This window comes from Chiloscyllium punctatum, chromosome 36 (genome assembly GCF_047496795.1).
Source record: "Chiloscyllium punctatum isolate Juve2018m chromosome 36, sChiPun1.3, whole genome shotgun sequence".
NCBI classification, from domain to species: Eukaryota; Metazoa; Chordata; class Chondrichthyes; order Orectolobiformes; family Hemiscylliidae; genus Chiloscyllium; species Chiloscyllium punctatum.
This window is the reverse complement of record NC_092774.1, coordinates 41,452,318-41,476,180: the sequence shown is the minus strand read 5'-3', so window position 1 is coordinate 41,476,180 and position 23,863 is coordinate 41,452,318. Positions and strand designations below refer to the sequence as shown.

Here is a 23,863-nt window from a genome sequence, read left to right as displayed (position 1 = left end):
TCCTGGGTGGGGTTCGCTGCAGACTTCAACTCCGTGCGATCACATTGTGAACGTGCCGGTGCGTCCGCAGGGTAGGCGACCGAGTGAAGGCCTTCCCGCACTCGGGGCAGGAGGGAACGGCCTCCCCCCGGTGTGACCGCGCCGGTAGATCTCCAGCTCAGAGGGGACCCCTTCCCGCATTCCCCACCCTTCCTCGGTTTCCCCACGGCGCGGGCTGCCTCGGGTCCCTCCAGGTTCGACGCTCCCTCTGGACACCCACGGGGGACACAGTCCCACTCTGCTGTGGGTGGCCTGCTGGCTAACTCCCCGCTCCGGTAAAACTCCCCCTACCCTCGAACAGCGGCATCTCAGTGCTTTACCAGTCAGGGCGACAGGTCAGATCTTTGGAAGCAGACGGGCCAATCCTCCTCCTCGATTCAAAGATCGATAAAACTTCAGTCCCGATGAGTCAATGGCTGAGACACTTAGTTCAAGATGTGCATGTCAATCCTCTTCTGAAGCCCTGTAAGTTAGAAAGTCATCGCTGTCAGTATCACGGAGAATCTCAGAGTTTAACAGATCGATTTCACGGAATATTCATTCCACTCCCATCACCCAAAAACTGTGAATCTTCTTCCCACGCACTCTCCCTACTGCTGTACCTAACACGCTCCCTCCAAACTTTTCTGATTTCTGACATTTGGCAGATCTAGCTCCAAGAAAAAAAAAGTTAAGAATTAGAATCCCTAGAGAGGGGAAACAGGCCCTTCGGCCCAACAAGTCCATACCGACCCTGTGAAGAGTATCCCAGCCAGACCCATTCCCCCACATTTGCCCCTGACACATGCACTTAACCTACACATCCCTGAACACTCTGGACAATTTTGCATGGCCAACCCACTTTAACCTGCACAAGTTTGGACTGTGGGAGGAGACCGGAGCACTCAGGGGAAACCCACACGGACAGTCGACCGAGGCTGGAATCGAACCCGGGTCCCTGGCACTGTGAGGCATCAGTGCTACCTACTGAGCCACTATGCCACCCTCATGCAGTTTGCTAACCTAATTATCTGCCCCTCTCTCTCTCTCTCTTTGCATATTGACAGACCAGGACATGGGGGAAGGGGAAAGAGAATCAATGAAATTTGCTTTGGTAACAAGACCGAGAACGTGCTCTCTCTGAGGATGACCGGAGTGGAGTCGATCAATACCCAAATGAGACTGGAGGGACCCTATAGAGGAATAAACTTACAGGACTCTGTGGATATAGAGGGGAATGAGTCGGCATTGACCCCAGTGTTCTCCTGTCCTGTAACGGGTATGACTGGAAATACATAACATGTTGTGGTTCTGTTTGCCGAGCTGGGAATTTGTGTTGCAGACGTTTCGTCCCCTGTCTAGGTGACACCCTCAGTGCTTGGGAGCCTCCTGTGAAGCGCTTCTGTGATCTTTCCTCCGGCATTTGTAGTGGTTTGAATCTGCCGCTTCCAGTTGTCAGTTCCATCTGTCCGCTGCAGTGGTCGGTATATTGGGTCCAGGTCGATGTGCTTATTGATTGAATCTGTGGATGAGTGCCATGCCTCTAGGAATTCCCTGGCTGTTCTCTGTTTGGCTTGCCCTATAATAGTAGTGTTGTCCCAGTCGAACTCATGTTGCTTGTCATCTGTGTGTGTGGCTACTAAGGATAGCTGGTCGTGTCGTTTCGTGGCTAGTTGGTGTTCATGGATACGGATCGTTAGCTGTTTTCCTGTTTGTCCACTGCAGCGGACAGCTGGAACTGACAACCGGAAGCGGCAGATTCAAACCACTACAAATGCCGGAGGAAAGATCACAGAAGCGCTTCACAGGAGGCTCCCAAGCACTGAGGGTGTCATCTGCAACACAAATTCCCAGCTTGGCGAACAGAACCACAACAACGAGCACCCGAGCTCCAAATCTTCTCACAAACTTTGAATACATAACATGGCTACAACACTCTATGATAGAAGTAGAAATAATTATAAATCAAATTTATACAGCCGTAAATAAATACATATTGCATAGTAACACTAGATATATCCCCGTCCAATATGACTTTTACTGTTCAGTTAAACGAAACTTGAAAGGTTCAGAAAAGGTTTACGAAGATGTTGCCAGGGTTGGAGCTATAGGGAGTGGCGAAGTAAGCTGGGGCTATTTTCCCTGGAGCATTGGAGGTTGAGGGGTGACCTTATTGAGGTTTATAAAATCATGAGGGGCATGAATAGGGTGAATAGACAAGGTCTTTTCCCCTGGGGTCAGGGAGTCCAGAACTAGAGGTGAGAGGGGGAAAAGACATAAAAAAGGACCTAAGGGGCAACTTTGTCAGTCAGAGGGTGATGCGTGTATGGAATGAGCTGCCAGAGGAAGTGGTGGGTGCTGGTATAATGACAACATTTAAAAGGTATCCGGATGGGAGTATGAATGGGAAGGGTTTAGAGGGACGTGCTGGCACATCGGACTAGATCAATTTTGGTAATGTGTTCAGCATGCACCAGTTGAACATAGGGTCTCTTTGTGTGCTATACATCTGTATGACTCAATGCTATCCAGGGGAGTCAACGGTGTTAGAACAACAACACTGGACCAGCAATTCAGAGGCCCCAGGCAAATGATCTGGGCTCATGGGTTCAAATACCAGTAAAATAAACATTGGGGAATTTAAAGTTAATTTTTTTAAAAATTCTGAATTGAAAACTAGTCTCAGCCATTGAGAGAATGAAACTTTTCTGAAAACCCATTTGATTCAATAACACTCTTCAGGGAAGGAAATCTGCCATCATTAACTTGGGGCTGCCTGCATATGACGGCTCACGTGCTTGACTTTTAAAATGTCGCCTAAAGTCTGGCAATCCTCTTGTTTGAAGGGCAGTTAGGGCCTTGCCAAAAAAAAAGCCCACATTCCATGAAGGAGTTTTTCTCGAATGTGACTTCACATCTGTGAATGGGTCACATCAGAACATCCAGACAAATAAGTGCCAAAATGTCTGGGTGATGCAAGAATACAGCAGGTCAGCCAGCATCTGAGGAGCAGATTTGACGTTTTGGGCATAACCCTGTGATTAGGAATGCGGGGGTGGGTCTAAAGGGGCTGAGAGATAAATGGGAGGGAGGTGGGACTGGAGGAAAGGTAGCTGAGAATGCTACAGGTAGATGAAGGCAGGGGAAGAAGGGGACAGGTCAGAGAGGATGGTGGAGCAGATAGATGGGAAGGCAGGGACAGATGCGGTCTCCTCTACATTGGGGAGACTGGGCGCCTCCTAGCAGAGCGCTTTAGGGAACATCTCCGAGGCACCCGCACCAATCAACCAAACCGCCCTGTGACCCAACATTTCAACTCCCCCTCCCACTCTGCCGAGGACATGGAGGTCCTGGGTCTCCTTCACCGCCGCTCCCTCACCACCAGATGCCTGGAGGAAGAACGCCTCATCTTCCGCCTTGGAACACTTCAACCCCAGGGCATCAATGTGGACTTCAACAGTTTCCTCATTTCCCCTTCCCCCACCTCACCCTAGTTCCAAACTTCCAGCTCAGTACTGTCCCCATGACTTGTACGGACTTGTCCTACCTGCCTATCTCCTTTTCTACCTATCCACTCCACCCTCTCCTCCCTGACCTATCACCTTCATCCCCTCCCCCACTCACCCATTGTACTCTATGCTACTTTCTCCCCACCCTCACCCTCCTCTCGCTTATCTCTCCACGCTTCAAACTCACTGCCTTTATTCCTGATGAAGGGCTTTTGCCCGAAACGTCGATTTCGAAGCTCCTTGGATGCTGCCTGAACTGCTGTGCTCTTCCGGCACCACTAATCCAGAAGATGGACAGGTGGGACAGTTCAAAAGAGCGGCCCCAAGTTAGAGGGTTGTATCTGGGATGAGGTGGGGGGGGGGGGGGGGGGGGGGGAAAAGAGGTGAGGAAATTGGCGAAATCAATATTGATCCCGTATGGTTGGAGGGTCCCAATGCAGAAGGTGAGGCGTTCTTCCTCCAGGCATCAGGTGGCCTAGGACCCTGCAACCACATGGCATCAAAATGTCGATTTCACCAGTTTCCTCACATTCCCTACGCCCGCCACCCACCCCACCCCACCCCACCCCCCACCTTACCCCAGCTCCAACCCCTTGAACTGTCCCACCTGTCCATCTTCCTTCCCACCTATCTGCTCCACCAACCTGTCACCATCACCCCCACCTTCCTATTTATTTCTCAGCACCCTTCACCACCTCCCCCCCGCAATTCCAGAGAGAGAGAGAGATCACCTCCTTTCACTTCACTTCCTCCAAACCAATAGTCTCACCCCAAAATGAGAAAAGAAATGTAATAGGAGGGTTGAGAAAAGTGTGTTGTACTCACAGATGTTGGAGAGAGGAAGGAAGTTGCAGTCTGGGGTGAAGCTCAATCTTCATTCAGAGAGAGAGAGGAGCAGCAACAGGAGCTCATGATCCAACTTCCGCATTCAGACACTGAGGGGGGGGGGGTGCTCTGATTGGTAGGAGGACCAGCCTTCCTTCCGGTCCTCCCAGGCTCCCCATTGGTCATCCCTCCCCGAGTGGGTTGGGGGTGGGCGTCACCACGACCGCCGCCGCCGCGTGACGCGCGGCGCGGTTGGCCAATGGGAAAGGCTGGAACGCCGCACGGGCAGGGGGTTCCGTCCAATCAACGCGCGGCCTTTGTGACGACGACGACTGTTTTCACCCCCCCCCCAGATCACGTGACCGGTTGCTCCTGCACATGCGCCGTTGCGGAGGAGGGGTGGGGGGGGTTATGGGAGCTGTGTTGGTCTGTGAGGTCCCTGTGTCCAGGAAGAGGTGAGTGTGGCTCAGTCAATGAGCATCAGTCAGACTGGGCTGGAGCATGGGGGTGGGATATTAGGCACAGCAAGAGTTAAAGAGTGTGTGGGATGGAGATTGACAGCTTTTTTTAAGGTAACAAGTCCCTTTCTGGACAATACTGGGGGGGGGTGGTGGGTGATATCAGAAACAGCAGAGTGAGAATTGAAGACAAGTCTGTGTGGGGTTGGAGGGTTGCAACTTCTTTTTTTACCCCCCAAGTTAAAGATCACACAACACCAGGTTATAGTCCAACAGGTTTAATTGGGAGGGCACTGGCTTTCAGAGCGCTGCCCCCTTCATCAGGCAACTTATTAATATTTCAGACAATGAAAATGTGGGGCTGGGAGGGCGCAGCAGGTCAGGCAGCATCCGAGGAGCAGGAGGATCGACCTTTCGGGCACGAGCCCTTCCTCGGGAAGGAGGAAAGTGTCCTCGTTCTTTCCTCCTTCCTGGTGAAGGGCTCGTGCCCGAACCGTCGATCCTCCTGCTCCTCGGATGCCGCCTGACCTGCTGCGCCCTCCCAGCAACACCCTGATCCCCAGCATCTGCCGTCCTCGCTTTCGCCTGTAGGTTTTACGAGCGACCCGACGAAGGAGCAGAGCTCTGAAAGCTCACACTTCGAAATAAATCTGATGGACTGCAACCTGGTGATGTGTGATTTTCTTTTTTAACCTTTGTACACCCCAGTCCAACACCGTCTGCATATTGTAACTTCATTGTTTTAAGGAATGAGAGGGGAGGTTCCACAGAAACTGGGATGATCTGTTCTGAATTCCTGTCGTGTGCAGGCAGCAATAACTTTTGTAATTCCCCCTTTTCACAGGATATGAGAAGAGCAGCTTTGCAGGGAGAGCTCCCCCAACCGAGTACCATGTGAAGGTCTGACGGAGCCCCTTGATTCGTGGGACAGGAGAGACGACCCTCTTTCAATCTGGAAAGGGAAAATCCTTTGAAAGTTTTTGTCTGTTTCAGTAGGCTTTTAAAGTATCGTCTCTGCCTGAAGCACAGGGGCACGTGCCGAAGCCAGTTTGCCCACTGTGGGGGAAGGAAGTCTCGGGGGGGGCATTCCGCGCTATGGAGAAACCGTGGAAGTGTGGGGATTGCGGGAAAGGATTCCGCTCCCCGTCCGTGCTGGAGATCCACCGCCGTGTCCACACCGGGGAGAGGCCGTTCAGCTGCTCGGTGTGCGGGAAGGGCTTCACCCGCCTCTCCATCCTGCTGACCCACCAGCGTTTCCACACCGGGGAGCGGCCGTTCGCCTGCGCCGAGTGCGGGAAGGAGTTCGCTCAGTCCTCCCACCTGCTGTCCCACCAGCGGCTCCACAACGGCGAGCGGCCGTTCGCCTGCTCCGAGTGCGGGAAGGACTTCAGCGACTCGTCCAGCCTGCTCAAGCACCGGCGGGTCCACACCGGGGAGCGGCCGTTCACCTGCTCGGTCTGCGGCAAGGGCTTCACCCAGTCGTCCAACCTGTTCTCGCACCAGCGGGTCCACACCGGGGAGCGGCCCTTCAGCTGCTCGGTCTGCGGCAAGAGCTTCACCCAGTCGTCCAACCTGCTGACCCACCAGCGGGTCCACACCGGGGAGCGGCCCTTCACCTGCTCGGTCTGCGGCAAGGGCTTCCCCCACTCGTCCACCCTGCTGAGGCACCAGCAGGTCCACACCGGGGAGGGGGCCTTCACTTGCCTGGTCTGCGGGAAGGGCTTCCCCCACTCCTCGGGCCTCCAGATCCACCAGCGGGTCCACACCGGGGAGCGGCCCTTCACCTGCCCCGAGTGCGGCAAGGGCTTCAGCGACTCCTCCAACCTGCTGTCGCACCGGCGCCTTCACAGCGGCGAGCGCTCGTTCATCTGCTCGGTGTGCGGCAAGGGCTTCACCCGGCTGACCAACCTGCGGACTCACCACCGGGTGCACACCGGGGAGAGGCCGTTCACCTGCCCCGTCTGCGGGAGGGGCTTCGCCCAGTCCCAGCACCTGCTGCGGCACCAGCGCGGCCACAAGTGACGGAGCCAGCCACTGTGAGTCACCCCCCCCGCCCCCGCCAGGGCTGAACCCTGCTCCTTCTGACGGTGGGAGGGTGGAGGGTTTACTGCAGTTGCTGTGCTCTCACCCCCCCCTCTTGGCTCCGCAAGCCTCCGACTGCGCATTTCATCCTGAAGTCGAGATGTACAGCACAGAAGCAGACCCTTCGGTCCAACTCCTCCATATCCTGAACTAAGCCAGTCTCGTTTTGCCAGCATTTGGCCCTATATCCCTCCAAACCTCTCCTGCGCAGATACCCAAGTGGATGCCTTTCAAATGTTGTAATTGTTCCAGCCTCCACCACTTCCTCTGGCAGCTCATTCCACACACACGCACACCACACCACCCTCTGTGTGGAAAATGTTGACCCTTCGGTCCCTTTTTAAATCTTTCCCCCCTCACCCTAAACCTATGCCCCTCTAGTTCTGGGGAAAGACTTTGTCGATCCCTATCCACGCCCCTCATGATTTTATAGACCTCTCTAAAGTCACCCCTCAGCCTCCGACGCTCCAGGGAAAACAGCCCCAGCCTATCCCCATAGCTCAAACCCTCCAACCCTGGCAACGTCCTTGTAAATCTTTTCTGAACCCTTTCAGGTTTTGCAACATCCTGCTGAAAGACCAGAAGTGCACATAATACAGAGGAAGTTTGATTATCAGAATTAGGTTAACCAGCACAGTGGCTCAGTGGTTGGCACTGCTGCCTCACAGCACGAGGGACCAGGGTTTGATTCCAGCCTTAGGTGAGGAGTTTGCCCATTCTCCCCGTGTCTGCGTGGGTTTCCTCCAGGTGCTCCGGTTTCCTCCCACAGCACCAAGATGTGCAGGTCAGGGTGAATTGGCCGTGCTAAATTGCCCATAGTGATAGGTGCATTAGTCAGAGGGGAATGGGGCTGGGTGGGTTACTCTTCGGAGGGTCGGTGTGGACTGGTTGGGACGAATGTGGACATTGTAGGGAATCTAATCGTCGAACGACCGAAATACGCCCTGCATGTGTCCTTTGGATAATCGAGGTTCCTGTGTGTTCCAAAAGTGGCCGAACCAACGTCCTGTACAGACGCAACCTGACCGCCCAACCCCTATACTCAGTGCTCTGACCAAGAAAGTGATCCACTTACTTACTTAATCCTGGAAGGTAAATCTAGTGTTTCTCCTTCTCTTGCAGGTGGATCGAAGATTTCACTCTCTGTCCCATTGAGTCTCCTTCAGCTCAACTGGTGTCTCTCAGTATTTATGATCCATGTGAACCTCTACACACATCTCCCTTCCAGCAGCATTCCCTTCAGTTCCTTTCTCCCTGACGTCTGTATCCAGCTTCTCCTTAAATGCCGTTCACCTCGACCTGCTACTGTGGGAGTCATTCCTGCTGCAGATAGAGGGTTCTCCTTTGTAACCTCTTCAAAAGATTTACCGCTGACTCCCCCTTCAGTCTTTTCCACTTCTGGGTCTCCCCGCTGTTGTGAAACTTGGGAGGGTTCAGAAAAGATTTACAAGGATGTTGCCAGGGCTTGGAGGATTTGAGCTACAGGGAGAGGCTGAACAGGCTGGGGCTGTTTTCCCTGGAGCGTCGGAGGCTGAGGGGTGACCTTAGAGGTTTACAAAATTATGAGGGGCATGGATAGGGTAAATAGGCAAAGTCTTTTCCCTGCGGTTGGAGAGTCCAGAACTAGAGGGCATAGGTTTAGGGTGAGAGGGGAAAGATATAAAAGAGACCTAAGGGGCAACTTTTTCACACTGAGGGTGGTACATGTATGGAATGAGCTGCCAGAGGATGTGGTGGAGGCTGGTACAATTGCAACATTTAAGAGGCATTTGGATGGGTATATGAATAGGAAGGGTTTGGAGGGATATGGGCCGGGTGCTGGCAGGTGGGACTAGATTGGGGTGGGATATCTGGTCGGCATGGATGGGTTGGACCGAAGGGTCTGTTTCCGTGCTGTACATCTGTCGACAAAGCCTTGTCTGAGGGTGAAATGTCGTTCCCGTTGATGCGGGTGGTCCCCAGTCTGTTGTCCTTTCCTTTCCTTTCTCGGAAAGGACGTCGCGGATATCGGCAGCGATCCCAAGCCCCGCTCCGGAACGGGCTGTTCCGTCCTCTTCCAGCCCCCCGGGGGGGGAGGCAGCTTGAGTGTAGTGGGAGGGTGGGCCGTTCACCGGGAGGGTGCCGATGGGACGGGAGAGTGGTACCAGCAATGGAGCGAAGGGGAGATGCCTCAGACCGCCAGGAACACCGGGGCAGCTGCTCGTGCTCCTTTTGGATCGCACAGCACAGGGAGGCCGTTCATCTGATCACCTCCCCTTCTCTGTCTCTCTCTCTGTCTCTCTCTCTCTCTCGTGACAGCGGATTCCAGCATATTGCTGCTTGCTGGGTAAACCTGTTCTTCCTCGGCTTTTTCCCCCCCCCCCCTCTCTCTCCTGCTCAAACCCCTGAACTTCAGGCCACCCCTGACCTTGTTCCTATCAGCGAATAGGGAACAGCTTTTCTTCCTCCACCTTATCTGAACCTATCACAATCTTACCCACTTTCGCCAGTTGTGTCTGTGTGTGACTCTCTTTCTGTGTCTCTTTCTCTCCCTCGTTCCCTCCCTCCCCACATCCCATTTACCCACCCCTTCCTGTCATGCTCCCACTTTCAAACGGTCTCATTGGGTTTTCACTGCCCCATCGTTTCCGTCAAGCAGGTCATCTCAGGCTTCGAACCCCTGCAGTGTTAGGAGCAGGCCTTCAGCCCATCCAACCCACACCAACCCTCCCTCACCCCCAGACCTCTGCCCGTAACCCTGCATTTCCCATTGGCTAACCCACCTAGCCTACACATCCCTGGGCACTATGGGTAATTTAGCATGGCCAATCCACCCTAACCTACACGTCCCTGGGCACTCTGGGTAATTTAGTACAGCCAATGCACCCTAACCTACACATCCCTGAGCACTCTGGGTAATTTAGTACAGCCAATCCACCTAACCTGCACATCCCTGGATACTATAGGACAATTTAGCCTGGCCAGTCCTACACTATGGGTAATTTAGCCTGACCAATCCACGCTAACCTGCACATCCCTGAACATTATGGGTAATTTAGCATGGCCAATCCACCCTAACCTACATATCTTTGGATTGTGGGAGGAAACCAGAGCACCCAGAGGAAACCCTTGCAGACGCAGGCTGAGCATGTGTAGACTCCACACGGACAGTTGCCCCTAGGCTGGAATTGAACCAGAGTCCCTTGACGCTGTGACCACTGAGCAACCCCATATAATGCGCCTGCATTAAGTTCCTCTTGGCACCTGGAGGAATGTTACGGGGAGGGTGGAGGGGGTTGGGGTATAAGTCTTCTCTGAGCTTAGAGAGGATACAGGAGATGCTCCTCACCGTGCTTTCATGTGTCACATTTCATAATTCTTAGATTTTACACGTAAATGTCTCGTTGGGGTTAGAATTCTCGTAAATATAGACAAATGGAAACACTTATTGAGACAGTGAACCAAATCCCAAGTAGGCAGTTGACGTGCCCGCCCCCCGAAAAGCGAACCTTTCGTGGGGTCAGAGTTGACGTTGAGAATAGCGAAATGAACACTGCCCCCGTCGTGTTTGTATTTTTTTTCTTTTGCTGACCGAAGGCAGTTTGCAGTCAGCAGGAGCCGTGGGACTGGAGGCTGCGAGCCAGGTCTGCGCTCGGGAGCGTAAAGCCCGTCAGGAACCAGAGGCGTTGCTAACCTTTAAGCCAGCTGAGCTCAGCAAGAAAAGGGTGCGACCCTGTGCTCGAACTGATCAGCCCGAAAATTTGGGCGTGGCCAAGGCGATCTGACGGCGAAGCTCACGGGAGGGTCTCCTTTCTCAAAAAAAAAACCAAAAAAAAAACATGAGGGATACCAGGAAGAATTCCACTGAATTCCAGAGAGCTGTGGCATGCCGTTGATTTGGTCCTGTGAGCTTTTAATGTGAACTCTCATGAGGGAGTGCAAACGAACTACAGTTGAAATGTAGCTCCGTAAAGTGTTGTGTGACAGTCATAGCGTTGCCTGTTGTTTAACTTTTCGATGCAGTCCATTTTTTTTTGTTTTTTTAAAGATGTGATGACGTTTTGTGGTTTTTGGATGGGTTGGGTACAGAGTGGGAGGTAGGGTGGGCTGGGATCTTCGGGGTTGATGGGATTTGACAGTGAATTTTGCTTCGTCAATTATTCAGACTGTGTGCCTGGAGAGGGAGGGTCTGACCCTTGGGGAGGGGTGGGGTGGGGGGGGGGGGGGTGGTGAACCTTTGCAATGTCCAATTGGAAGGCTAAGTGTTAAGATAACAAGAGCCGATATCTAGCAGTCGATAAGTGCAACATGTAAGCAGTTTCTTCATATGCAGCTCAAAGGCTGTCCCCAAAGTTCAACTTAACCACACACAATAGAGTTACCCACCCAATTTCAGGGTGGATATGCGAACTATCACTAATTTTGGTTCTTCTAATGAATGAAACGTTTAAACTTAGCTGTAGAGGAAAGCGAACCAGTTTAAAAATACAGCCATGCTGCAGTTAAACTCAATAGACTTACTCAGAGCAAAATATATGTTCCCTGAATGCAGTTGAAAGTTAACATAGTTGTCTTGCATTGTAGATGAAATGTCTAACTTTCGAATTAGCTCTCCTGAAATAGCACGTAATGTCCTGGTCGGTCAAAAGGTGCAAGTCTGACCCCTGACCTAGACAGAGTTTAGATCAGGTTAGATTCCCTACAGTATTGGAACAGGCCCTTCGGCCCAACCAGTCCACACCAACCCTCCGAAGAGTAACCTACCCAGTCCCATTTCCCTCTGACTAATGCACCTGAAACGATGGGCAATTCAAAGTTTGTCAGAGGATTTGTAGCTTGGGTGCTCGTTGTTGTGCTTCTGTTCGCCAAGCTGGGAATTTGTGTTGCAGACGTTTCGTCCCCTGTCTCGGTGACATCCTCAGGTGCTTGGGAGCCTCCTGTGAAGCGCTTCTGTGATCTTTCCTCCGGCATTTGTAGTGGTTTGAATCTGCCGCTTCCAGTTGTCAGTTCCATCTGTCCGCTACAGTGGTCGGTATATTGGGTCCAGGTCGATGTGCTTATTGATTGAATCTGTGGATGAGTGCCATGCCTCTAGGAATTCCCTGGCTGTTCTCTGTTTGGCTTGTCCTATAATAGTAGTGTGTCCCAGTCGAATTCATGTTGCTTGTCATCTGTGTGTGTGGCTACTAAGGATAGCTGGGCGTGTCGTTTCGTGGCTAGTTGGTGTTCATGGATACGGATCGTTAGCTGTCTTCCTGTTTGTCCTATGTGGTGTTTTGTGCAGTCCTTGCATGGGATTTTGTATACTGCTATATGGGCAATTTAGCATGGCCAATTCACCCTGACCTGCACATCTTTGGACTGTGGGAGGAAACCGGAGCACCCGGAGGAAACCCACGCAGACAACAGGGAGAATGTGCAAACTCCACACAGTCAGTCGCCCGAGGCTGGAATCGAACCCAGATCCCTAGTGCTGTAGGGCACCTTGACGCCCCACTGAGCTGTTTAGTTTAGATAAATGTGAGGGGCTGCATTTCGAAAGGCAAATCAGAGCAGGGCTTAAACACCTTTAATGGTAAGGTCCTGCTGAACAAGGAGACCTTGGAGTGCAGGTTCAAGGCTCCTTCGAAGTGGAGTTGCAGGTGGATAGGATCGAGAAGGCGGCGTTTGGTTATGCTTCCCTTAGTAGCCATGATGTGGAGGCGCCAGTGTTAGACTGGGTTGGACGAAATTAAAAATCACACAACACCAGGTTATAGTCCAACAGGTTTAATTGGAAGCACTAGCTTTCGGAGCACTGCTCCTTCATTGGGTAGCTAGTGTTACCTGACGAAGGAGCAGCACTCTGAAAACCCGTGCTTCCAAATTAAACCTGTCGGACTATAACCTGGTGTTGTGTGATTTTTAACTCTTTCCTTTATTGGTCAGTGCATTGAGTATAGGCATTGGGAGGATGTATTGCAGCTGTACAGGACATTGGTTTGGCCACTTTTGGAATATTGCGTACAATTCTGGTCTCCTTCCTATTGGAAGGATATTGTGAAACCTGAAAGGGTTCAGGAAAGATTGACAAGGATGTTGCCAGGGTTGGAGGATCTGAGCTACAGGGAGAGGCTGAACAGGCTGGGGCTGTTTTCCCTGGAGCGTCGGAGGCTGGGGGGTGACCTTAGAGGTTTACAAAATTATGAGGGGCATGGATAGGATAAATAGGCAAAGTCTTTTCCCTGAGTTTGGGGAGTCCAGAACTAGAGGGTATAGGTTTAGAGTGAGAGGGGAAAGATATAAAAGGGACCTAAGGGGCAACTTTTTCACACAGAGGGTGGTACGTGTATGGAATGAGCTGCCAGAGGAAGTGGTGGAGGCTGGTACAATTGCAACATTTAAGAGGCATTTGGATGGGGATATGAATAGGAAGGGTTTGGAGGGATATGGGCCAGGTGCTGGCAGGTGGGACTAGATTGGGTTGGGATATCTGGTCGGCATGGACAGGTTGGGCCGAAGGGTCTGTTTCCATGCTGTACATCCTGGTTTTGTTTTGCGTTTTGGCTGGTTTCTGAAATCCACTTTGGACAGAATTCAGAGATGTTTTGATTATTTTTTTTTGAGCAAATTGTTACGAAGCTAGGATGGTCTGAAAAGGTACAGGCTCCTGTTTTGCAAAGCGCACCAATTAAGCATCAATAAATGTTGGCGTCCTCACAGAGACTTCAGGAAGATCTTGTTTGTCTGTGTGTTTGCTGGGGAAAAGGGCTTTGGTTACAATTTGCAGTGTTCGCAGCGAGAAATCAGCGGACGTGGAACTGGTGCGCAGAGTACAACAGGGAGCATCACCATTGACCATGCGGAGATCCAGGGTCAAAGGTGCAGCCGTTGGAAAAGCGCAGCAGGTCAGACAGCATCCGAGGAGCAAGAGAATCGACGGTTCGGGCATAAGCCCTTCATCAGGAACGCCAGTGTCAGTTTATAAATCGTTTGCCTGCTTTGAAATGAACGGAAGAATCAACAGGAGTTGTTGCATGTCCTCTTGCAAAAGAAAATAACCAACAGGTTAGCTCGAACTCATCGGAACGTGCATTCATAGTCAAGAGATGGTAAATGGAGATTTTACCTCTTTTTGAGAGAGGTTGGAGCTGAGGAGACTTCTGTTTGACAACGTAGGACCCTCTAAAACTGAACAACTTTAAGCTTGACATGTCTTTATCAGAGAAACTTTAGGTATCGTCAGAATTAAACCAGAAAGCATAACGTGCGTATTTAAAAATGATGTTAAGTTAGTGTTTATTTTGTTTAATGTTTTATAAACACTGATGACTGATGTGATAGGAATGTACTGTTTCTTTCTAGACCACTGTTGCCTGGCTCCAACTGTTTCACCCAGTTCTGAATTATTGCGGCCTGAGGGCTTGTTTTAATAAACACAAAATTATGCATTAATTATAAAGGGATTTGTGTAAACATTCTGAAATGCTTATCACGTCACTGGTGCAATCCTAAACGCTTAACCATTTAAGTAACGCAATGCATGTGTGTAAACTAGACACAGGAATTAAAAATTGCTATTTGTGTCGAGGCTCATGGTTGGAGGGATAAGTTACTGATGATCAATTTGAGTTTGAAGTTTACACGACAGAATAAGATGCGAGATGTTCGGTTCATTGTCACTCTGGTATCCTGGCACACCTGGGCAGGTCATAAGATGCTGCTGTTATGTCGAGGGGTCTTAGAACATCCAGAAAACATTTGTACGAAGAGTCTTCGGTTCAAGAGAAAATGAAACACGTCACACTGGATTCACAACAAAAGTCTTTTAAAAGACTTACAAGAGCTAAGCAGCCTTCCCTCCCTCAACCTGAAAAGCAAAGTTTCCATCTCCTTGCAAACCTCTGCTCCGACAAATCCCAGCCCAGTGGCCGACAGCAAGCAAGTCGTGCACAGAGTTGACAAATGTGCTGCTTGGTCTTAAAATCTGGTGTGTTTTCACTTGTTTGGTTAGATTATTTACAGTGTGGAAAAAGGCCCTTTGGCCCAATAAGTCCATACCAAAGCGCAACCCACCCATACCCCTAACCTAACACTACGGACAATTTAGCATGGCCAATTCACCCTAACCTGCACGTTTTTGGAGTGTGGGAGGAAACCCATGCAGACACTGATGCCTCACAGCGCCAGAGACCCGGGTTCAATTCCCGCCTCAGGCGACTGACTGTGTTGAGTTTGCACATTCTCCCCGTGTCTGCGTGGGTTTCCTCCGGGTGCTCCGGTTTCCTCCCACAGTTCAAAGATGTGCAGGACAGGTGAATTGGCCATGCTAAATTGCCCATAGTGCTGGGTGAAGGGGTAAATGTAGGGTCTGGGTGGGTCAGTGGGGACTTGTTGGGCCGAAGGGCCTGTTTCCCCACTGTTAGTAATCTAATCTAATCTAATCTAATGTGCAAACTCCACACAGACAGTTGCCTGAGGCAGGAATTGAACCCCAGTCTCTGGCGCTGTGAGGCAGCAGTGCCAACCACTGTGCCACTGAAAAATAAATTCACGTGCCTGCACCGAACTTAAACGAGAGCAATTTTCTCGCGGTCATTAAAAACCGAAATTGTCAAATTTCAAAACACCACAGTACAGCGTGTTTTGTTTCTAAGAGAAACCGTGTCAATTTTCACGGGTCAAGTCGAGGTGTTTGGATTTATAAAATCGGGAGGAACTGCGAATACTGGAAATCGGGAAACCGAAATTGCTGCAAAGCCTGGGCAGCTGTGGAGAGAAATCAGAGTCTAACGTTTTGGGTTCAGTGACCAGGGTTGGATGATTTGAGCTACAGGGAGAGGCTGAACAGGCTGGGGCTGTTTTCCCTGGAGCGTCGGAGGCTGAGGGGTGACCTTATAGAGGTTTATAAAATCATGAGGGGTATGGATAAGGTGAATAGACACGGTCTTTTCCCTGGGATGGATTGGGGGGGGGGGGGGGGGGGTGCAGAACTTGAGGGCATAGGTTTAGGGTGAGAGGGGAAAGGATTTAAAAGGGACAACTTTTTCACACAGAGGGTGGTACGGGTATGGAATGAGCTGCCAACGGAAGTGGTGGAGGCTGGTACAATTGCAACATTTAAGAGGCATTTGGATGGGTATATGAATAGGAAGGGTTTGGAGGGATATGGGCCGAGTGCTGGCAAATGGGGACTGGATTAGGTTAGGATATTTGGTTGGTATGGACAAGTTGCACTGAAGGGTCTGTTTCTGTGCTGTACACCTCTATGACAATTCCTCAGAACAAGGCAATTTTTTTTTATTATCCAGAGATGGGAGCGGGGAAGATCGAGCCCAAAGAGGGAGAAGAACAATTGAACAGAGAACGGAGTGGATAACGATCTGGTGAGGAGAGTGAATAGCTGTCAGTGGGCACTGTTACTGGCTAACAGCGGGTTGTGTGTAACAACCAGGCCTAGTGTGTGGGAGCTGGGCCAACAACTCAGTCTCGGGCTTGCTGCAGTGGTCTAGCACAGCTCAGTGTAAGCTGGAAGAACAGCACTTCATTTTCCATTTGGGAACTCTATGGCCTTCCGGGCTCAATAACACGTTCAGCAACCTGAAGTGTTGAGGCACTTGGCCCATGTCCTTACCCCAACCCCCTCACGCACCAGGCCTTTGGTTATCACATGGTCTGCTATTATACACCAGTGTTAGCCACTAAATGTCCACTCCATAGCCAGTCATTCTCCCATTGAATCCCTTTAGTGTGGAGACAGGTCCAACAAGTCCGCACTGACCCTCCGAAAGTGTATCCCACCCCAAACCCATTCCCCTACCCAATTACTTTACATTTCTCCTTGACACCCATTCAGGAGAAAAACCCGCCTCTGTCTGACCCCAAACAGGAAACCGAAACCGAACTGGAAACTGACAGGGTGAAATTAAATGAGGGTCAGAGAGAGAGAGAGAGAGAGAACTGCTCCCCTTCAGGGTGTGGGCTGTATGATTCCAAGGGGGAATCCCCTGCACAGGGACTTATTCCTGTTGATGAGCAAACCTCGATTCAGACCCCTCCACAGCCTGCCATATGATAAATTCACTTTGGGTCAGGCGCGACGTGATAAAGACCAGGACGTGGCCAGGGTTGGAGGGTTTGAGCTCGAGGGAGAGGCTGAATAGGCCGGGACTGTTTTCGTGGAATCCGGACAGTGTAGAAACAAGCCCTTCAGCCCAACAACTCCGCACCGACCTTCTGAACCCACCCAGATTCATTCCCCCACCCCTATTACCCTGCATTTACCCCTGAGTAATGCACTGAACACACATGTCCCTGAACACTATAGGACAGTTTAGCCTGGCCAATTCACCTTTAGAGTGTGGGAGGAAACCGGAGCACCCGGAGGAAACCCACGCAGACACAGGGGAGGATGTACAAACTCCACACAGTCAGTCGCCTGAGGGGGGAATTGAACCCGGGTCTCTGGCGCTGTGAGGCAGCTGTGCGAACCACTGTGCCACCGTGTCACCCATGACTGATCATTATCCATTTCTTGGTCTTTCCAACTGTTGTTCTCTCTGTTTAGGCCTGATAGTTTACTCCTTCCCCCCACCGTATCTTCTGCACCTTTTTAAAAAAAAAGCCAACTTTTTCCCCGCTAACCATCAGTACTGACGAAGGGCGAATGAACCTGAAGCGTTCACTCTGTTTTGTCTCCACGGATGCTGCCTGACCTGCTGCGCTTTTCCAGCGACACATTTTCAGCTCTGATCTCCAGTCCTCACTTTCTCCCCGTTGCATTTGTTCTCCTGCTTGTCTACCTTGGATTCCAACATGAGATTAGATTACTTAATGTGGAAACAGGCCCTTTACCCCAACAAGTCCACCCCGACCCATTCCCCTACATTTACCCCTTCACCTAACACTATGGGGCAATTTAGCCTAACCAATTCACCCTAACCTGCACATCTTTGGACCGTGGGAGGAAACCGGAGCACCCGGAGGAAACCCACGCAGACACGGGGAGAACGTGCAAACTCCACACAGTCAGTCGCCTGAGGCGGGAATTGAACCCGGGTCCCTGGCGCTGTGGGGCAGCAGTGCTAACCACCCATTAACATCTGTGCGGCTTTCACTTTTAACCTCTGCCACAGGCCTTCCACCGGTTTCTGATTGTTATTTTTCATGCCAGAAATCACCACCAAGCTCTGCCCACTCCCACCCAGCCAAGGGGGGGGTTCACCGTGAGGAGGTGGGGGTGAAGAACAAGCCCGGTTTGGTGCCTTGTGGCAGTGCTGCCCACTCACACTGCACACCCACCCCTTCCCATTGCACACCCACCCCCCATTGTGTCTGGGCATGCAGGAACCTCATTGGCATGTGCAACCTCTCGGTGGGTGCAATTATCAGTTGCAAAATTAACCCCCCCCCCACCCAATCCTGTGCTGGGGTTTGCACTGAAACTGTGTGGCTTGGAGGAGGATGAAGGGAAGGGATTTTTTGCAAATCCTCCACCTGAATTCCCCCCCCCCCCCCCAACAGCTTTGTGGGGTGGGGGGGGGGGGGAGGGTGGTGAAGGACAGCGCAGGCGCAGGCTGGGTCCCCTTCCTCAGGAGCGAGCGAGCGCGCGCAGTGCAGGCCCGCGGTCCGCCCCGCCCCCTCCATTGTTGACGTCACAACGCGGAAGTAGCCCTGTCAGTTTCAGAGTGAAACCCCCTCTCCCTCTCCCTCTCCCTCTGGGCAACATCTGGGAGCAAAGGCAATGTCTCCCCCTTTCCATTCCCCACCCTGGGAGGGGGTGCAAAACACTGTTCACTTGGAGCGGATCCAGGGAGGGAGCAGACTCTGCAAAGGTTGGCTTACGTCCCTGTCTCTTCAAGGTATCGTCGCACATTTTTCCTCCCTCGTTTATGGATGCACTTACTCGTCTGGGTGGACTCTTGCCTCGTACTTCGAGCTAAAGCCAAGTCTTCTCCAAGGGTGGGACTCTGTGCGACAGCCAAATAATGAGCCACAGATAGAAATATAGTGTCGTTTTATGGTTATAGAGTTCCTACAGCTTCGGGCCCCAAACTGGTCCCTGCTGACCAAAATCTCTGCCTACGCGAACCCCATTTCCCTGCATATGGCCCACCTCCTCCGAAATCTTTCCTGTCTACATATTCGTCCAAGTGCCTTTGAAAGGCTGAGGGATTTGAGGCTGATTGGAGAGAAGAGGGTTGAGAGGTGACTCTAATTGAGACGTATAAGACAATCAGAGGGTTAGACAGGGTGGACAGCGAGAGCCTTTGTCCTCAGATGGTGATGGCTAGCACAAGGGGACATAACTTTACATTGAGGGGGAATAGGTACAGGACAGATGTCAGAGGGAGTTTCTTTACTCAGAGAGTAGTAGGGGCATGGAACGCCCTGCCTGTAACAATAGTAGACTCCCCAGCTTTAAGGGCATTTAAATGGTCATTGGATAGGCATATGGATGTAAATGGAATAGTGTAGGTTAGATGGGCTGCAGATTGGTTCCACAGGGCGGCGCAACATCGAGGGCCGAAGGGCCTGTACTGCGCTGGAATGTTCTAATGTTCTGTGTTCTAAATGTTGTTAATGTATGCGCCTCAACCACTAACACCCGTTCCATATGTGTCCCACCCTCTGTGTAAAAACAGTTGCCCCTTGGGTTCCCTTTTATTCTTTGCCCTCTCTCACTTTAAACTAATGCCCTCCAGTCATAGAGGTGAACAGCATGGAAACAGACCCTTCGGTCCAACCCGACCAGATATCCCACCCCAACCTAGTCCCACCTGCCAGCACCTGGCCCATATCCCTCCAAACCCTTCCTATTCATATACCCATTCAAATGCCTCTTAAATGTTGCAATTGTACCAGCCTCCACCACATCCTCTGGCAGCTCATTCCATACACGCACCACCCTCTGTGTGAAAAAGTTGCCCCTTAAGTCTCTTTTATATTTTTCCCCCCTCACCCTCAGCCTATACCCTCTAGTTCTGGACTCTCCCACCCGAGGGAAAAGACTTTGTTTATTTATCCTATCCATGCCCTTCATAATTTTGTAAACCTCTATAAGGTCACCCCTCAGCCTCCGACGCTCCAGGGAAAACAGCCCCAGCCTGTAGCTCAAACCCTCCAACCCTGGCAACATCCTTGTAAATCTTTTCTGAACTCTTTCACGTTTCACAACATCTTTCCAATAGGAAGGAGACCAGAATTGTACGCAATATTCCAACAGTGGCCTAACCAATGTCCTGTACAGCCGCAACATGACCTCCCAACTCCTGTACTCAATACTCTGACCAATAAAGGAAAGCATACCAAATGCCTTCTTCACTATCCTATCTACCTGCGACTCCACTTTCAAGGAGCTATGAACCTGCACTCCAAGGTCTCTTTGTTCAGCAACACTCCCTAGGACCTTACCATTAAGTGTATAAGTCCTGCTAAGATTTGCTTTCCCAAAATGCAGCACCTCGCATTTATCTGAATTAAACTCCATCTGCCCCTTCTCAGCCCACTGGCCCATCTGGTCAAGATCCTGTTGTAATCTGAGGTAACCCTCTTTGCTGTCCACTACACCTCCAATTTTGGGGTCATCAGCAAACATACTAACTGTACCTCTTATGCTCGCATCCAAATCATTTATGTAAATGACAAAAAGTAGAGGGCCCAGCACTGATCCTTGTGGCACTCCACGGGTCACAGGCCTCCAGTCTGAAAAACAACCCTCCACCACCCCAACCCTGGGGAAAAAGACTGAGTGCATTCCCCATGTTCATGCAACTCATGATCTTATACACCTCTATCAGGCATTCCCCCCCCCCCCCCCCCACCACAACGATCTAAAGGAAAAAGTCCTAGCTTGTCCGATCTCTCCCTATAACCATTGAGTCCTGGCAACATCCTTGTAAATTTCATCCGCACTCTTTCCAGTTTAGGAATGTATTAAATGCGTTATTTATGATTCTCTACTAAGGCATATTTAATGTGATTTCGAGTCATGTTATATCACGCTTTATTCATATCTAATGATAGTCATCGGGCAGCACGGTGGCACAGTGGTTAGCACTGCTGCCTCATGGCGCTAAAGACCTGGGTTCAATTCCTGCCGCAGGCGACTGTCTGTGTGGAGTTTGCACCTCCTCCCCGTGTCTGTGTGGGTTTCCTCCGGGTGCTCCGGTTTCCTCCCACAGTCCAAAGATGTGCAGGTTAGGGTGAATTGATCGTGCTAAATTGCCCGTAGTGTTAGGTAAGGGGTAGATGTAGGGGAATGGGTCTGGGTGGGTGGCGCTTCGGAGGGTCGGGGTGGACTTGTTGGGCCGAAGGGCCTTTTCCACTCTGTCGGGAATCTAATCTAATTCCAGCACTGTAAGGAGTCCGTTCAGCAACTTGAGTCAACGCGAACCCTCTGTGGACAGTCCAATTAATTTCATTTACCCCCACCCCCCGCCCATTGCAAGTTTACTTCCATTGAGTTAAAACAATGACTGCAGATGCTGGAAACCAGATTCTGGATTAGTGGGTGCTGGAAGAGCACAGCAGTTCAGGCAGCATCCGAATAGCTTCGAAATCGACGTTTCGGCCAAAAGCCCTTCATCAGCCTTTACTCCTGATGAAGGGCTTTTGCCCGAAACGTCGATTTCGAAGCTATTTGGATGCTGCCTGAACTGCTGTGCTCTTCCAGCACCACTAACCCAGAATACTTCCATTGAGTGTCCATCCAATTTAATTTTGAAAATCATTTATTGCGTCCAGTAGTGACTTTTTCCAATTGCTTTTACAGGGCATTGCAGCTGCTGATCTGGAGACAAACCTCTGACGGTTCACTGAAGCTGAAAGCCATTCCTTTGGAATTCAGAAGTGACGGGGGCTGGGGGGTGGGGGGGGGGGGGGGGGAATATCTGAACTGTTCCGTCTGCCGGTTTTAAAAACCGGTGTGACGGGGGAAAATCACCAGGACGCAGGCCCGAGCGGAAGAGCACTCGCAAAGAGTCTTAACCGGTGGGACTCCGACTCGAAAAGCGTTGCGTTTTTCGCGCCGCCCGCGTGACCCTGAGGTTAACCAAAGTCCGGCTCGCACTGGCACATGGAGAAGGACGGGGTCAACGGCGGGATGGAGAAACGGTGGAAATGCGGGGACTGTGGGAAGGGCTTCCGGGTGCCGTCTGCCCTGGAGATGCACCGGCGGGTTCACACCGGGGAGCGGCCGTTCGCCTGCCCCGTCTGCGGGGAGGGGTTTACCCACCTGTGCCACATGGTGACCCACCAGCGCCTCCACACCGGCGAGAAGCCGTTCGCCTGCCCCGAGTGCGGCAAGGCCTTCCGCCAGCCGTCCTACCTGCAGAAGCACCGGCGGGTCCACACCGGGGAGCGGCCCTTCACCTGCCCGGTCTGCGGCAAGGGCTTCAACGCCTCCTCGGCCCTGTGCAACCACCGGGCGGTCCACACCGGGGAGCGGCCCTTCGCCTGCCCGACCTGCGGCAGGGGCTTCAGCCGCCTGGCCAACCTGCAGCAGCACCGCTCCACCCACACCGGGGAGCGGCCCTTCGCCTGCCCCGACTGCGGCAGGGGCTTCAGCCGCTCCTCCAGCCTGCTGACCCACCAGCTGGTCCACACCGGGGAGTGGCCCTTCACCTGCTCGGCCTGCGGCAAGGGCTTCACCTCCTCCTCCAATCTGCGGAGGCACCAGCGGGTCCACACCGGGGAGCGGCCCTTCACCTGCCCCGACTGCGGCCGGGGCTTCACCCAGTCCTCCCAGTTACTGAGACACCGGTGCCTTCACACCGGGGAGTGAACGGTCACCTCTGCTCTGGGCTTGTGAAGGGATTCCCCTCTCACCCCTCCCCCACCTCCCCCACCCCCCACTCCCCCCCCCCCCCACTTCTCCCCCACCCCCCACTCCCCCCCCCACTTCTCCCCCACTCCTCCCCCCCACTCCTCCCCTTCTTCCCCCCCCCCACTTCTCCCCCTCTTCCCCCCCCCACTTCTCCCCCTCTTCCCCCCCCCACTTCTCCCCCTCTTCCCCCCCCCACTTCTCCCCCTCTTCCCCCCCCCACTTCTCCCCCTCTTCCCCCCCCCACTTCTCCCCCTCTTCCCCCCCCCACTTCTCCCCCTCTTCCCCCCCCACTTCTCCCCCTCTTCCCCCCCACTTCTCCCCCTCTTCTCCCCCCACTTCTCCCCCTCTTCCCCCCCCACTTCTCCCCCTCTTCCCCCCCCACTCCTCCCCCTCTTCCCTGCCCCCCCACTTCTCCCCCTCTTCCCCCCCCACTTCTCCCCCTCTTCCCCCCCACTTCTCCCCTTCCCCCCCCTCACTTCTCCCCTTCCCCCCCCTCACTTCTCCCCGCCCCCCCCTCACTTCTCCCCTTCCCCCCCCTCACTTCTCCCCTTCCCCCCCTCACTTCTCCCCTCCCCTCCCCCCCCTCACTTCTCCCCTCCCCCCCCTCACTTCTCCCCTCCCCCCCCCCTCACTTCTCCCCTCTCCCCTCCATTCTTTCACTTCTCTAAACACAGCCGAGCTCTCGGAAGAGAGAAAGTCCATTCCTCAGCTTCTCCCTTCGGAAGGGAATCGTCGATTCTTGAGGGTCAGCAGTTGGTTCATACAAGGGGACAATATTCTGATGTAAGGCGTTTAAGTTCGAGTCAGAGGGTCATAGAGATGTACAGCACGGAAACAGACCCTTTATTCCCATGAGTCCACGCCGACCAGACATCCTAACCTAATCTCGTCCCATTTGAGCGTTAGGTGTGGACTGGTTGGGCCGAATGGCCTGTTTCCACGCAGTAGGGAATCTAATCTAATCTAATCTACTCCTTCCTCCCTCCAACTCCTTTTCTCTCTCATTGGGTGCTCTCTCCACCTATCATTTACTCTTTACCTCCTCCCACCTCACCCTATCTTTGACATTAAAAACCTTTTGCCGAGTTACCATCAGCTCTGAGGAAGAGGCTGAAGAATCACAGAGATGTGCATCACGGAAACAGACCCTTCGGTCCAACCCGTCCATGCCGACCGGACATCCCAAC

The 23,863-nt window shown here is 52.3% G+C and overlaps 3 protein-coding genes across 3 annotated transcripts in view; 2 read left to right on the top strand and 1 right to left on the bottom strand.

The window, feature by feature from the left end:
• Nucleotides 1-23,863, bottom strand: part of LOC140460964 (uncharacterized) — a 384,505-nt gene that overhangs the window by 127,642 nt on the left and 233,000 nt on the right. The window lies entirely within an intron of this gene.
• Nucleotides 1-23,863, top strand: part of LOC140460064 (uncharacterized) — a 507,032-nt gene that overhangs the window by 274,437 nt on the left and 208,732 nt on the right. The window lies entirely within an intron of this gene.
• On the top strand, nucleotides 4,735-22,692 carry LOC140460983 (uncharacterized). Its single transcript, XM_072555750.1, has 3 exons — nucleotides 4,735-4,807; nucleotides 5,655-6,769; nucleotides 22,044-22,692. Exons 2-3 carry the CDS (start codon nucleotides 5,906-5,908, stop codon nucleotides 22,632-22,634), a joined length of 1,455 nt encoding a protein of 484 aa, XP_072411851.1. The 5' UTR covers nucleotides 4,735-4,807; nucleotides 5,655-5,905; the 3' UTR covers nucleotides 22,635-22,692.